This window comes from Cyprinus carpio, chromosome B16 (genome assembly GCF_018340385.1).
Source record: "Cyprinus carpio isolate SPL01 chromosome B16, ASM1834038v1, whole genome shotgun sequence".
NCBI lineage: Eukaryota > Metazoa > Chordata > Actinopteri > Cypriniformes > Cyprinidae > Cyprinus > Cyprinus carpio.
Window position 1 is genome coordinate 16,551,082 of NC_056612.1, and position 17,148 is coordinate 16,568,229.

Here is a 17,148-nt window from a genome sequence, read left to right on the forward strand (position 1 = left end):
AAGTGTGTGTAGGGGGGCTAATGGGGTGTTTCTTATTAGGCATATTTGGGTTGTATGGAATGCTATGCATCGGATTGGCCCTTTGGGCCATTAAGACTGCAGTTGTGAGTCCCTGAGCACAGATATCATTACACGTTCAACATAACGGAAATACAGTTATTAAGCACCAGCTGGAGAGGTGTAAGCATGTTTTTATGAGCTCTCACCTTACAGCATGTTTGTGATGGAGTAGCATGTTTTAAATCCTCCGTCCTGGTTCTATTTGTGTTTCTTTGCAAATGAAGGGCTAGTTTTACACAAAAACCCTGCAGCAAATGAACTGACCATAGCCGTGACATCCTGTGCTGTGTCAGTACTGTGTTTGTGTGGGTGTTTGCACATTATACTTCATATAAATGGGCTTTTTATATGTTATTAGAATATTTAATGACAATAAAGTATTTGTATGAGATCTTTGAGAAAGTGAGAGAATGGTTTTGAGAAAATGGTTTTGTCCCTTTTTCACTGGCATCAACAGGAAGTCACTCTTGGGCCGATCTAATTGCTGGCCTCTATTACTAGACTATTAAAGAGAGGGAGGGATAGAGAGATGAAGCAAGGAAAGGACAGATGGAAGAGAAAAAAAGAGGCGAATTCGATTAAGTAATTAAATATTGAGGAGCACAGGGTCCCTCGGCATTCCACGTCTCCATTCAGCTCCATCTATAAACACTCCACCCATATTAACAATCCCCTTCCACTATGCTTTTAACATCACTTAAATGTTGATATTGCTTTTTGGCTAAGTTATGCTGTACTAAATGACTCTTTCTCTCTTTATTTCTTTCTCTCAGTCTGTCAGTAAATGTGTGCGCAAAGATCTCTGGGATTGGTATTCCTGATTATGTAGGTAAGTGCATTAATTTCTGTTAATATAATGCATTTGGTTTCAGTAAGTGGATATAGTCTTATAAACAAATGTCTTGAAGAATTTTATTTGGCCACTCGTACATGTGACTTCATCAACACAAAGGAAATCTCTGTTTAACCTGGTCCTGGAAGGAATAATCCCATTTATTTTAAGCTTTTCAAAAAGTGTTCAAAGCCTTAAACCAAACCAAACAACTCCTAATATTTGATTCAAAGCAAAGAAATATTTCAAAATAACTGTTAAAAGGCACTTGTACCTAAATCAACAACACATCCCATAAAGCATTGCAAATGACATACACACAAATCAGCCATGACCATAAAATATAATTTAAAACTATTAACTGAATCTTTTAAAGAAATGTATTCTTTTATTGAAATTAAATTGATTCATTAAATTGATTAAAAGTGACAAAGATGTTTATGATGCTAGAAAATTTTATATTTCACATAAAAGCTTCTGAAATTCCCATTCATCAGAAAGTTTTGAAAAGATGTATAATTTCCACAAAAACATAAAGCACCACAACTGTTCGATAATAAATGTTTATGAACAGCAAATCAGCAAATCCTAGGGTCTGCAGCATTTACAAAAGTCTCTGTTTTCGAGGGTCAAAAAGCTGGAGTAGTGTAAACGATAGGCCTAACCGTACCAAAATATATGTGTTTTAAAATGAAAACACACTAGTGTAAACTGGGCCTCCATTATGTCTTTCTTATTACTTATTACTTATTACTTTTGTTTCCATGGTAACAGCGACATTTGTGATTGTTCAGTGTTGCGTCATAATTGCACTTGGCAAATAAACATGGTTTTTGTGGGTTCTACATTTCAGAGCTCAGTGTATATTTTGAATATTGTTTATGGAATCAGTTTCTCTATGGAAAAATGAATAAGATTTCTAGAACTCTAATGTTGCACTCTTGCTAATAATGAAAGCAAATTATTTCATCATCCAGTACACATTGTCTCATGGTGCTTGCAGACAGAGATATTTTATCATTTTCACTTATATGTGTTGTGCTCAGTGTGAATTTGTGTGTCTCAGCACTTGTTGAACATCTGTAAGTGGCTTCAGTAATGGTCAAAATGGAGAAGGTGCCAAACTCAGTTAAACCAACAGGCAATAAAAGCCTCTTTCCCAGCACTTCTGAACGCAGGCCTGTTAAAAATCAGTGTATATGGTTTTGGAGATGACAAAGAACAGGTGTGGCTGTGTGCCTGTAGTGTGTGTGAAGTACACGTTTGTTGGAAGCAATATTTGATTGTTGTTCAGAAGCCCTGGTCATTAACCTTAGGAACGTGCAATTTTAATGGTCCAAAACCTGTTTGGTCCAAGCAGAAATTGCAGGAATTAGAGTCTGTAAAGGTGGAGCTAACAATAGCATGCCTGTCTTTCTCTCTCTTTCTCTCTCTTTCAGCTCTGAGAATGGACCTGCAGCTGGATTGGCTGAAGCAGCGTGGAGCAGTTAAGAGGATCTTGTTCACGGACTCTCACCAGCACCAGAGAACCCAGCAGTTGGTTCTGGGTCAAGGGGACCGCCAACATTGCCACAACTACTCTGTTTACCTGCGGGTGAGCCTTATGGTCCACATGAGCACAGAACATTGCTGAACTGGCCTCGTTCCTCATGATAAATTCTTGTTTTATCTTCACTACAACTGAACCCATGAGAAAGTTAACTGTGAGCCAAACCAAGCTCCTAGTGCAACACGGCTCATCTGGACGGAATAAGCATTATAAGAATGCCTCCGTGAGAATGTGTCTCAAAAATGAGACCAAAATTCTGCTGGGCTGAGGTGACAGGAATTGAACGCAGTCTAAAATGTTTATGGGTGTTTATATGATAACACAGGCCATGGGAAATACTTTTATTTGCCAACTCAGTTTGACTGATAAAATCTATGATAAACTGCAGATGTAAAGCACAAGCACCCAACAACATAAGAACAGGAAATTATTAAATAAGAATATTAAAATTGGTTATTATTTTAGATATACTAATATATGATTATTATTATTAAATAGAAAGTTATATTTCTTTTTTAAATATTGTTATATTATCACAAATATCCAACAACATAAATTATTATTATTATAATTATTAATATAGTAGATATAGTAGATATTATATTATAATATTATTAGATATTGTTATATAGTAGATATACTGATAATTCTTAATATTAATATAATGTTATATTATATAACTATAATATATGACAGATATAAAGCATAAACACCCACACATAAAACCTGAAATTAGATTACTTTAAATATGCAAAATGTTTATATAATATACATTTGCGTACAATAATTATTATTACATGCAAAATGTGTATATATATATATTTTAAGTATATAATATATATTATATATATACATATATATATATATATATATATATATTTTAAGTTCATGATTTAAAAAAAATAATAATAATTATAGGGATGAATATAGATGAATAGGATTTTATTTTTGCACAATTTGAATTTGTGCAAATAATGTGTGTTTTTTTATGCAGCAGCATCACACTGTAACAGCCTGGCAGCTTTTGTGTTCATAAGCTTTTCCTTCACAAATCCTTGTGCATTTTTGTTCAGAAACATAAACATACTTTCTAATTTTCTCAAATCCTCGTAACTTATTAAATAATTGTATTCATTGCTCTTGGCTCTCTGAGGCAAGCATGCTCATACAGCCGCTGTGATTTTTCTCTGTCATGTATACTTTTTTGCCTTGAATATGCTACTATACTAGTTTTTGCCTTGAAAATAGCGTAAGATGCTGAAATGGCATTAAATAAAAATATACTACTACTACTACTGTAATGTAAAGGAAACAGATTGATGTCAAAGGATAAAGATAATCAAAAGAATAGAAAAGGTGAAACTAGGATGAGAGGCAGAATAATTCAGTTCTGTTTGCAATTTACTTTTTTTTTCTCTTCCTTCTCTGTCTGCGTGTAGGATGAGGGAGAGTTCAGAGATAAACTGAGTCCTATCAGCGTGACACTGAACTACAGTCTGGACCAGAACTCTCCTCCACCTGACCTACAGCTGCGGCCCATTTTGGACCACTACAGCAAGACCTTCCACCATGAGCAGGTCTGCATGCAACATGAATGTTTCGCATTGTTTGTGAGATGCTGCTTGTGTGCATTCATGTGTACTTTAATAATTCAAATAGGACCACATGACATTCAAGATTTAAAATAAGTTTTTTTAATGAAAAACAAGACAGCATATTGTTGTCTGATATAAACAGAGTTAAGTAGAGAGAAAGTAAAACATAAGTTAAATTCAGTGAACAAACAAACCAAAAAATGAAACGAAGAAAGAGAATGAAAAAAAGAGAAGAAATCGTTGTACTCTCCCTTAGGCAAACATCCTGTTGGACTGTGGAGAAGACAACATGTGCATCCCAGATCTCAAACTGTCTGCTAAAATGTGAGTCAATGGGTCTGATCAGTATAGTACACACATCAGTACAGTACATGCGTGTGCCATTGAGCAATTGTTTGCGTATTTGTTTTATGTGCAGTGTTCTATCATGTATCAGTTGTTTATGTTTTATTACAAGTCATTCTTTGATTTTGGCCTCATATAAGAAGTTATTTTAAATGCAGTTTTGATTATTTATTTTTTAAAGGGACCGGACTGAACTTTTAATCGGGGATGACAACTTGCTTATGTTGACCATTCATGCAGCCAATGAGGGCGAGGGGGCGTACGAGGCAGAGCTTCATGTGACCCTCCCACCAGAGGCGGACTATATTGGTGTGGAGCGCAGACATGAGGTAAACAACATTACCCACTATCCGTTTTTACTGTACATATACTGTATGCGTACATGCTTACACTGGTAAAACTGTGGTGTTGTGAAGGCATGTTAAGGGTGGTTTTTAAAGTAGCGCTGCGGGACTAGTGGCCTAACAGTGGAAACACAGCTTGATTTTGGCCTTGTAGCTCAAAGTTGGAGACTATTGGCTCTGCCTGGCCTGTTGTTTACCCTGGCTTTCATTGACCCAATAGTGGAAAAGCAGTTAATGTGTGTGTGTTTATTTGGGTCTGGGTGGGCGATTGGATGTAGAAGTTAATTAATACCGCATTTAGTAAAAGTCCTTTGTATGATGTCTTTTATTTATAGTTGCTCTGATTATAGAAGGTTTATTTTAGTCTCAGACTCTCATTGCTGTTTATATTATGGCTCACTCACTGTATTCTCTTCTTCCAGAAAACGGCTCATGCATGAGTTTATTTTGCTTATTATAGTGTATAAATAATTTAGGTTTAATATGAATATTAGATGCAATATAAGTTATCTGTCTGTCTTTCTGTCTATCTATTTATCCTTCTGTCTATAGTTCTATCTATCATTCTGTATTGTTTAAGACAAAGATTACGTTTTATCGCATTGCACCTGGTCATGACACAGTGTAACGTGAGCTCGGGTCTTGTGAAATATCAGATTTACTAAATAGCTTTAAATCCATCATGGTAAACTGCTAAATCTGTAATCCTTTCGGACTCAGAGTTAAAAACACAAACATGAGCGCTGCAGTCTTTGATGTTGTAATAAGGCAGGAATGCAATGAATGTTGATCTAATTATGGGTATGGTTTCTTATTAACCGTAGTCTAAAACATGCCTCATGTCTAGGTGTACTCTGTAATACAGTGCTGAGATCTAACAGACTGTTTATCTCATTTCATACAGTCCTGCATTCACTTATCTTCATTCATATCTTTGGCTGTCATTCAGTCATTCCATCATCCCGTTCATGCATCACTGAGACTTCCCGCATGAGACACTGGCGCTCTGTGGCACTGACCGCAAAAGATCTGATCGCTCTCTGTCTGTCAGTTATGAGTTTAACAGATGCAGTGTAAAGCTGGTAATTGCAGCACGTGTTTGAGAGTGGCTCTTAATGCAATTTGCACAAGTGCATTAGCTGTTCTTCTGGGAACAGACTGGTTACGGTTTGACTCTGTTTTGGTGAGAGGAAGTGGTTGCCAGAGGAGGGAGATGGAGGAAAAGAGGGACTGATGTAGGGGGTTGACGAGATGACAGGGGGAGGGCCTCAGTGATGTATGATGTGATTACTGTCAGGGAATTCATCATGCACTTTCTTGACCATCCAGAGACCTGTTTTCATTGGATTATGCTAGTTATTGACTGGGTTTATTATTGGCCGGTGTTGTTTTCAGTGATGTCATGCACATATTTAATTTTATTTTATTCATGATTTATTTATTTATTATTTTAATATTTAACATTTATTTAATATTTAAAATATTTGTTACATTTTTTGTTCTGAAGGTACATTATGCTTCTGTTTGTGTTCCTTAGACATTCAGCATGTAGTTCAACAAAGCAGCTATCATACATTACATAATGAAGAGCTGAAATCTTTTTTCTCTCTGTCTCAGGATCTTCAGCGGCTGAACTGTGAGCACAGGACAGAGAATGATACCAGAGTTGTGGTTTGTGACCTGGGAAACCCAATGGTGGCTGACACAAACGTAAGAGCCATCAACTATTGATAAGATGTAATGTCTACATGAATGAATGAGTGAAATACTTGCGTTATAGACATTATGGTGTATAATGTGCTTTCTTGCATTACAGTGACGGTAACAAACCTCAGTGCTCAAGGGAGCGATATAGTTTCCTTCAAGTGTGTGTGCCATAGGTTAGCATTCAGGTAGCAAACTATAAACCTGATATAGTATAAACCTGTCAACAGTGTAACTACCATCTGCCTTATAACTTGGTCAGCATCTTCATTTCAAAACAATTACCCTTATTTTGTGCAGAGTTTGTAAAAAAAATAAAGCTTTTTTGTGGCAGCACTGAGAATTCAATACATACTTGAGTTGCATTATAAATAGGATTTTGATGTATTTGTCAACACATAAAATTGGGCTTGTGTTATATGTTTGTGCAGAGTTTGTATTCTTGAATACTTGCATGTGTTTTGGGCCTTAGCTTTTAGTGAGAGCTTGAATCCTTCAGTGCATTAACATAAATGAGCAGGACAGAGGAAGGAGGATTTTAGAGGGGTGAGAAAAGGGTAAGATAGCATATCAGTTTGCCCTTTAATAGCCAGATATTTAGCAGCACTGTCAGTTTGCTGAGACTTCAGGTCCTGTATGAGACACCTGCTGATGCATCTCACACACACAGACACACATTTCTTGATCCTGTTAAACCAAAACAGGATGCTGAAACTCAAGGAGATTCAGCTGAATCCGTTTTTTCAGTACTGAAACCAGAGATGTGTGCATAAATACGTTCAAAATTTGGGGTCAGAAAGTTGTTTATTTTTTTTTATTTTTTTTTTTTTCAATTAATAATTGTATTCAGCAAGGAAATATATCAAAAGAAATTGTAAAGAAATTCATACTGTTACAAAAGATTCTATTCAACAAAGAATGCAAATCAAAAGTAGATTAGAATTAGATTTCTGGAGACTGGAGTAATGGCTGCTGAAAATTTAGCTTTGCAATCACAATAAATAAATTACATTTTAAAATATATTACAATAGAAAACAGTAATTTTTAAATTTTATAATTTATATTATATTACATTATCAATAATGTAATCTTTTTCACAGTATTGCTGTTTTGAATAAATAAATGAAACTGATAAAGTATTTACAAAATTAGACTTGTTTCCAGAGTTTATCTTTTACATTTACATTTAATAATTCAGGATTAACTTTTAACTGTTTATTTTTCTTAATATCTAAACCAAATTTGTTTATTATTTTGTTTTAGCATTTTTTCGCATTTTAAGCATAGACCTCACTATATTTTGTTAGATTTGTGCTCAAAACAAGAAATTGTTACTTGTATATTGAGTTATTGTACAGTATATACGGTAATTGAAAAAATTACAAAAATATTAAGAAAATACTTTTTTGCTGTGGATCACTTAATTATCTATCCATCCAGAAGACGGAAACCATGTTTCTGTGCATGTCCTCACTAACCCAGATGTTTTTTAAGACTGCTTGCCTACTGGCCCCATGGACCCTAGAGAATGTAGCTGTTATACAGATGTGTTCATTCATGTGCCATTAAGGACAAATATACATCTCCCTGATGATATGAGCGTGTGTGTTGACTAAAGAGAAAACACACATCCCTTACATACTGTAGTCTTTTTCTTGCAGTTAATAGCTTGATAATATTTGTTTGTTGTGCAATTTTCTTCTCCTTCTTTCCTCTCTCTTTCTTTCCTACCTCTTTCTTCCCCATTTGTCTGTCAGGTTGATGTTGAACATTGTTAATGAGAGTCTGGAAAACAAAACAGCGCGTAGAGAGAAAAAGTGGAATGATGGAGTGAGTGTGTGAAGGGAGGAGGTAAACACATTAGGACAAAGTTTGAGGTTCAGTATAAACACACTCTCCATCTATTTACTAGTCACCATGACGACCCGTCTCCAGCCATCCCACATATCTCAGCCTGGGGTGCAGTTATAACAGTTACAAAACACACTCTTGACCTGTCACATACTCAACACACACGTACACACACTCTCAACACAACATCCTGCATCTCATACACACACAAACAAACACACACACACACACAAAGCCATATTCTAGAGTCTAGAATATTTATTATTATTTTGAATTGCAAATTCATGTTGTTTGCTTTATCATTGTTTGCTATTTCTACTAGTAGTAATTTGTGAACAGCTTAATAACATTTAGAAAAGCTCTGTCTGTCTGTCTCTCTCCCGCTCTCTTTCTCTCTCCATCAGTTTCCCATTTCCTCAAAGCCCTCAGGGTGAACTACTCATTAGGCTCCAGTCTGCTTCATTCCTGCTTCATCCATATTGAGCATTTCTATTTCATTAACAGTATAGGGAAGATTATACTATATCATTATCTTAAATCGATGTATGCAGCTTAATTTTTTTTTTCTTCTCAGTTGTAGGAGAAATATTGGACACATTTCAAGACATGATATATTTTGGAACATATTATGAAGAAACTCAAAGTTTCTCAAACTAAAAAAGTGGCTAGTTACATCTAAAGTTTTTAATTGGCTGGATATAAATTCTGTAAAACAATTAATCTGAGTTACAGTAACAATGGTCAAGTTGTGTTAACTGTTTTTGTGAATCTATATGTAGCGTTTAATTCATCTTGCACATGGAAATTGGGTTCAACATGTCTACTGTTGAGCAACAAATACTTATTTTTTTAATTACCAAAATTACCAGAATAAAGGTTCCAAAAGAGAAAGTTTCAACTATAAAGAACATTGTGCGCAATGGAAAGTTTCCATGGACGTTAAAGTTTCTTCATGGAACCACAGATGCCAATAAATATATATATATTACTATATTATTTCCTTTCTTATGTTTCTGAGCTTTCATTTTTACTGTGTATCTGACACACATACCTGCATCTTTATTAGCCAGTTTACTCCTCTCCTCTTCTGTTTGTTTGGATTGCAGTGCTTGTTAAAGCAATTGAAACGTAATTCGTCTGTAATTTGATGCATAGCTGGTAAATGCTTTGACTCGAGCAGTGCCAGCTCACTCAGAGCGGAGGCAGGGCAGAGAGGTTTATGTCTGTGTTTACTACAGCAGGTCAAAAGATTATGTTGCTCATAAAATATAAATCAGAACATCACAACTGAATAGGCAAAATATTACCTGTGGATGGGTGTGCAATATGAACCTGTGGTTTTAAAACGGTATTAGTGTGTGTGTAGATATTGGCTAGATACTCAGAGGTCTATGTTTTATGTCGAGTTGGCCTGTCATAGCGGTGGATTGTGGGTTTGGAATAGAGCTTGTAAACTCATGTCAGCATGTAAAATACATAGAGAGCCAAAAAGAAAAATTTGCCATTTTTTGTTGTTACAGTACTTTCTTCTGTCAAAGCTATTCATATGAATGGCTACAGAAGAAGAGCACATACTGTACCTTGTATTTTCAAGTTTTATTTAAGTATTATACTTTAATTTTTTTTAATAATTTTAAGTAATATGTGACCCTGGACCACAAAACCACTCATAAGTCACACGGGTATAGTTGTAGCAAAAGCCAACAATATATTGTATGGGTCAAAATTATCGATTTTTCTTTTATGCCAAAAACATTAGGATATTAAGTAAAGATCATGTTCCATGAAGATATTTTGTAAATTTCCTACTGTAAATATATCAAAACTAATACTTAACTTAATTTCTAATTAGTAATATGCATTGCTAAGAACTTAACTTGGATAACTTTAAAGGCTATTTTCTCAATAGTTAGATTTTTTTTTGCACCCTCAGATTCCAGATTGTCAAATAGTTGTATCTAAATATTGTCCTATCCTAACAAACCATACATCAATGGAAAGCTTATTTATTCAGCTTTCAGATGATATATACATCTCAATTAAAAAAAAAAAAAAAAAACCTTATGACTGGTTTTGTGGTCCTGGGTCACGTATACTATTACAGTATTTAATAATATTAGTGCTCTCAAAAGATTAATCGTGATTAATCGCATCCAAAATAAAATAATTTTTTTGGATATTATATGTGTGTGTTCTGTGTATATTTATTATGTATATATAAATACACACACATGCATTATATATTTTGAAAATATTTACATGTATTTACATGTCTGCATTTATATTTACATTATTTATATTATAAATAAATACATTAAATATATAAACATAAACTATTTTCTGAAATACATACATGCATGTGTGTGTATTTATATATACATAATAAATATACACAGCACACATACATATATTATGTAAACAAAAACTTTTATTTGGGATGCAATTAATCATTAGACAGCACTAAATAATATTTACATTCTTTATATTTCTGACTTTCATTTTAATGTTAGTTTTAGTAATTTTATTTATAATATAATATACATTCTTTAAAATACATGAAGAGCAGGATTTTGGACCAATGAGTTTTCTCTGTGTATGGGGCTCTGCAGTACAGTGGTGCTGAAGTTGAAACTAAATGACACATATCCCATTCTCATTTGTTGCTGTTGAGGATACTTAGCATTTTAGCATAGTTAGTATTAACATTGACTAGTTTTTCTGAATAATGGCAGATGGGGATAGTTTGGAACCTGTTTTGACACAGTCATTAAATAAATTAAAGTTCTGTTATCATTTACCCCTATGTCTTTCCAAACCTGTGTGACTTTCTTTCTTCTGTGGAACACTAAAGAAGAGAAAGCAAGTTGTTTGGCTCTGTGACCTGTTAACATGTTCCAGATTTGGAGACAGGCTTCGTCATGGAGCCTCCAGGGTTAAACCCACATGGGCCAAATTATCATGGCACCAGCAGAGGAGGGTGACAAGGCCACAGATCCCCCACCTCTCACATACAACAAGCAAAGTGAGAAACTTGTCATGAACTCACACTCACAAAACACTCACACACCATAGTCACTGGTCTCATAAAATAATTGTTCCACACATGGAATCAGCGTGTAGCCTGTGATCAAATGCAATATGTTTTTTACTTATTTTCTGTTTTCTTCTTCTTTTTCGAAACTTTCCAAACTATCCTCTCATAGCCCATAAAATGGAAGTCATAACCATGTGGTGCAGCTCATTCATCACAAATAGGGCATCACAAGACCAATGTGCACAAAACATGTTAGACACACTACCTCAAACAGTATGAGCGCCACAAACAGAGTTTTGTACTAACCTGTTCTCTGAAGTAGAAGCTTCCATGTATATATTTGTGAAAGATATCATTATTCTTATTCCGCAAGTATGAATGAAATTGATCAAAAGTTACAACAAAGACATTTAAAATGTTACAAAAATTTCTCATTATAAAGAATCCTGAAAGAATGTGTCAAAAATATTAGGCAGTCAAAAATATTAACCAGAACAAGTTTTTTTTTTCAACATTGATAAGAATAAGAAATGTTGCTTGAGCACCAAATCAGCATATTATAATGATTTCTGAAGGATCAGGTGACACCGGGACAGGTCTCGAATCATCACAACATTCATGCTTTGTGGTGCCAATGCAGAAGTGAAGAAATTGTGGAATAAAGTTGTTATTTTTGTTTGATTTTGTTTTGTTTTTTTGGGCATTAAAAGCATTTCCGTCGCCTCACAAAATTGGGGTTAAACCACTGGAGTCACATGGACTACTTAAATGATGTTTTTACTGCCTTCCTGGGCCTTGAAAGTGGCAGTTGCGTAGGCTGTCAGTGGAGGAACAGAGTCAAGTCAAGTCACCATTATTTATATAGCACTTTTTACAGTGTAAATTGTGTCAAAGCAGCTTTACAGTATTAAACAGGGAAATAGTGTGTCGTTCTCCTCTGGCCAGACAAACCAACAGTTTAAATCTAGGCTGCAGCAGAGTCAGATTGTGCAGAGGACTCATCTGGTTCCCGTGGTCTTGTCCTGAAGCCGTCTGTGACGAGGTGTTTGGAGGGGATCTGCCTCTGGGGCTCATCTAGTTGTCCTGGTCTCCGCTGACATTTAAGGTTGTAGAAGTTATCTCTAGGTGCTGATCCACAATCTTATCTGGATCCGGATGACTGCAGTGACCATCTGATCCAGATACAGACAGGATCTGGTGGCTACAGTGACCTTGGAATAAGAAAGAAACAGACTAATATTATCGTATATGCCATTCTTGTAACGATGTAACAAGTACATCGGGTGTTATGGGAAGTGTTCCCTGTTCTGGTTGATCTAATTAATGCAGTCTAACAACCCTTTAACGGATTTGAAAACTTTCAGATTTTATTACAAATATCTTCATTTGTGCTTTTAAGATGAACGAAAGTCATAACAGGTTTAGAACAACATGTGGGTGAGTAAATTATGACAGAATTTTCCATTTTGGGTGAACTTAAGTAAAGACAGCAAGTCATCAGAAGTGCTGTCCATAAAGCATTGGCTCTTTTGGCTCTTCATTTTAATAAACCAAATAAACCACCTCCATCTCACTAATGTTAATCTTCTTTTCTAATTGAAAATGCATTAAATTCATCAGTAGTTTAAAAATAACAGTGTAAATGTCTCTTGTGAGTCATAATTCATACAAATCGGACATGACTCGCCCCATCTATTGCTCTCACTGCGGTATTCAATAAAGAAAGGAGTTTCATGGTCTGTAAAATGAAACACACTGAATAAGTTTGTTTCACTGACTCCTACCCATTTCAGCTAATGTCACATTAGGGTGATGTAGAATACTGAATTTGGCAATAGTTACTGACTTTAGTCTCTATCCACAACACCTCGAAAAGAAGGATTTCCCAGCATCTTCAAGCAATATATTATGTCTTGAGAGTGGGCTGATATTTTAGGCGTGATACACTTCTGATGAAACTAAATATTAGACTGACAGGCTCATTTTTTTTGACTTATGTTGTTCTTTGTTTTAATCAAACACGATCCAGCCACAATCTGTAATCCATCTGAAAAAATACCATTGCACATATGTATTCAAACACAGTGCTTTTGATGTGTATGTTTGTGCTGTTTCGAATGGAAACTGCATTTAACATTTCATTCCTATGTTGTGAAATGCATTTAATCAAACACACTTGAGGAACTTGTGCATTTTTCCCATGTTATACACTAGGCTCTGTTCTGAGTTTCATTAAAACTTTCGATTAAGAGTTATTGTCTCATTAGTGTAATTAGATGATTACTGTTGCCACAGAAACATATGAACCAGCCCTTGTAAATTCAGATTGAGATGAAGTCTCATTACTCAACACATGCATGAAGTTGCAGAGACGTGATCTTCATTTGATTTACCAACTCTCTGGGTTTTAAAAAAGGACAGAAGACCACAAAAAGAGGCTCCGTGGCCAGTTCCTCTTTAAAGTTTAACAGCACTTGTTACTCTCACCCGTCTGTTATGAGGGACTTTGTAGTAAGGAAGGGTTTGCGCCTGGGGAAGCTCATTTATGAGTCTCCAGAGTTAGCACATAGCCTTTAGCTAAAGGACTGGCCTTCATTATCCATCCCAGCAGCCATTATCAGACTTCTTCTAATGAACTACACCATATGGACACAGTTACCGCCAACGAGAAAGAGATGATTAGTGAAATTTTACTATTTGTTTGCGAATGAAGATTCCAGTGTTTAGACTTTGTTCAGCAGAGCAGAAAGACAACAAAAGATATAAATCAGAGAAAATGGCTTTATATAGATGTGTTTTTAAGAGCTGGCATACTTTTGACTTGTACGTAACTTGTAACACTTCAGTACAGGGACCAATTCCAACCCAGGCTTCTTTGATATACGTGCATCTAAATACATTTCTGCTGCACCGTTATTATGTACCTTATTGCACGTTTTGCGACAGTTTCAAAGTGAAACGTCCAGTAAGTGGTGCTAAAATGCGAGTTCAGTATGTGACCCCATTTTTGTTATGTTGATATAGGCACATATTGCTGTTTTATTGCGTTACTTGAGGTACGTATTGCGATGTTTCTTAATTCAAATATCAGATGAGTGTGGCTAAAAGTTAATGCTCTATCGTGTTGGAAATATCCCCTACTCCAAACCCAACCCTAAACTGACCTGATAGTCTTAACAATGCAAAAGTAATATAAAAATGCATTTGATGATGCAGCCACGCTATTTTACCTTCCTTATGCGGATTTGAGCTGTTTTATTGAACCGTAGTTTCACGGGGTTCGTATCTAAGCTCTTCATCACCTAAGTGCAATGCTGTAGTATCGAACAAACCTACTAAATTAGAAAACTCATGCATATGAAGCCGGATATGTGAAGCTCACCTTCAGATGCATCAGTTTTCAAACCTCACAGCATGTTAAAATTGTTTTGAATTCATAACATAATATTCCTCAAGTAAAAAAAAAAGAAGGCGAAAATTAGGCCATATTAATCAAAACTGTGGACCTGCAAATCATATTTTGTGTGAAAAGCAATACAGTTTGTGGGAGTTTTACTGCCTCTAGTGGTCATTTTAACTGGAAACTGCAGCGATTCATATTTAGAAGTACGTTTTTTTTTTGTTTGCTTTTTTAGTTTTGCAGAAATGTAGGTAGAGGCGCATATTTCCAATGAGCCTATGTTGACCAATTCTTACTAGGTGCTTATTAGCATTGATATTATTAACATATTGGCTGTTTATTAGTACTTATAAAGCATATATTCTACATCCCTAATACTCAGTTTTAAACTTACAAAACAGTTACCTTACTAACTATTAATAAGCAGCAAATTAGGAGTTTTTTGAGGCAAAAGTCGTAGTTAATGGTTTGTTAATAGTGAGAATTGGACCTTATAATAAAGTGTGACCACAATAGCTAATATGACAGCTAATGCAAAAGAATAATGAGCTATACTTTTATATCATAAACTGGTTTTTGAGCGCAAAAAATGTTTGGTGTGAATTGCCGATAATCGCAGAAATTAACAATAGCGCTCTAGAATACTTGCTTCTGATTGGTCAAGCATGATATTCAGTGGTCAGTAGAGATGGGTCATTCATGAACAACATTCATTTTGCTTCTGTCTCATGACAAATAAACGAAAGATACGCTTAATATACATTTATACTCATTCAAATTAAAAATAATAATATCTTGTAACATTATAAATATATACACTATATATAATATAGTTACTGTTAATCAATTTAGTGTGTCCTTGTCGAGTAAAAGTTTATTTCTGACCCCAAACTTTTAATATATAATTTAAACTATACATTTTATATATTGTTCTTTTTCTACTTTATAAATAATTTGGAGTTAAACTATTCATTTATTCTGATAATTTATCTTTGGCTCCATTACATTTCCGAATACAAATATGAAAATATAACATTTTTAAACTAATAAGTAAAATGAGTTTGAAAACAGTGCATTTTTCTCCATGATTCAAAGTTCAAGATAGTAATATTTACATCACTGGTCAGATATTGCATATTCTAATTGCCTTTGGCAGTGCTGTGTATCAAGCATTATCATTTCTTACAAATGAAACTGGCACCATTTCGCAACATACATTATGTATTATAGTGATTGACTTTAGTATAAATATACTTGTTGCTTGTTGTTTGGGAAATTGTTTTGTCCGTTGCAGTTGTGGAAGCTTTAAGAAAATATGCAGGTAAACTTCAGATAAAAATAATTTTGACTCAAGTTAATACAGTAGTCAACATTTGAAGTGCATCAAAGAAGTTTATCAAAGTTGTCCTAAGACAAGAACACATTTTGGTTTTAGGTTTTAGGACAACTTTGATTAAAGGTTTTGATCCACTTCAGATGCTGACTTCTATATTTCATGTCCGCGTTTTTATTGAACAAATGAGTAACCATGTAATACTAGTTTATTTGTTGCCGGTATAACAGCAAGTGAGGCTGTCCAGACAGACCCTGCACACCTCCCCCCAGCATGTAAGACGGCACAGTGTTAATTGTGGTGGGTTTTTCCTGTATGAGACACTGGGGGTAGAGCTCTCTTCTGTTTTACTGAGCACTTACAGATGTCCCTTAAGCTTTTGATGTCTTCATGTTTTTCACTTTCTTTCTCTCTCTCTCTGGCTAGTTGTCGGTTGGTTTACGGTTTTCTGTACAGCGGTTGGAAGATGCCCCTCCTACCATTGGCTTTGAGCTTCAGATACACAGGTACAGTAAATATTACCCTTCATTTCACCCGTATGCCAATTACAGATCTACAAGTAGCTTCTTTGTTCTTCAAGTAAGCATAATGTATTCCCACAGCCATTATCTTTGACTCACACACACACAATCATTCACATTTCTGGCCAAATCATTGTCAACACTGAAGTTCTTACATTCCCACTGGTCATAAAGTTATAAAGTGAATAGGTGTGTATGTCTGAGAAGATAAACACATTGCTGGCTAACATTTCTGGTACCTTAAATTGTAATTTAATTTAATTTAAAGACCTCTCGCACTACTCAGTTGTGTGTGTGTGTGTGTGTGTGTGTGTGTATGCGTGCGTGCGTGAGTGTGTGCGCGCGTGTGCGTGTGAACATGGTAAGTGGTGTGTCTCACTTTGATGTATGTTTTAGGGGGTCATTTTGAAAGCAAGGGCCCCAAATGTTGGTCGTTATAGAGTCAGGGCTTCAGAACAGGAAGCTGAGTGTTGATAAGATGTCCTTGGATGGGTTACAGAAAATGGATTGCATACCTAAAGAGACTGTTTGTCTACGTGTGGGTGTATGTAGAGAAAAATGTCAATTTTGGAAAATATT

The 17,148-nt window shown here is 35.2% G+C and overlaps 1 protein-coding gene across 1 annotated transcript in view; it reads left to right on the forward strand.

Moving 5' to 3' along the window:
* Positions 1-17,148, forward strand: part of LOC109069854 (integrin alpha-8-like) — a 57,124-nt gene that overhangs the window by 30,613 nt on the left and 9,363 nt on the right. Inside the window, exons 16-22 of the mRNA XM_042740282.1 lie at positions 834-889; positions 2,332-2,486; positions 3,881-4,018; positions 4,293-4,360; positions 4,563-4,710; positions 6,343-6,435; positions 16,475-16,554. Coding sequence (XP_042596216.1) covers positions 834-889; positions 2,332-2,486; positions 3,881-4,018; positions 4,293-4,360; positions 4,563-4,710; positions 6,343-6,435; positions 16,475-16,554 — 738 coding nt within the window. The remainder of the gene's footprint in view (positions 1-833; positions 890-2,331; positions 2,487-3,880; positions 4,019-4,292; positions 4,361-4,562; positions 4,711-6,342; positions 6,436-16,474; positions 16,555-17,148) is intronic.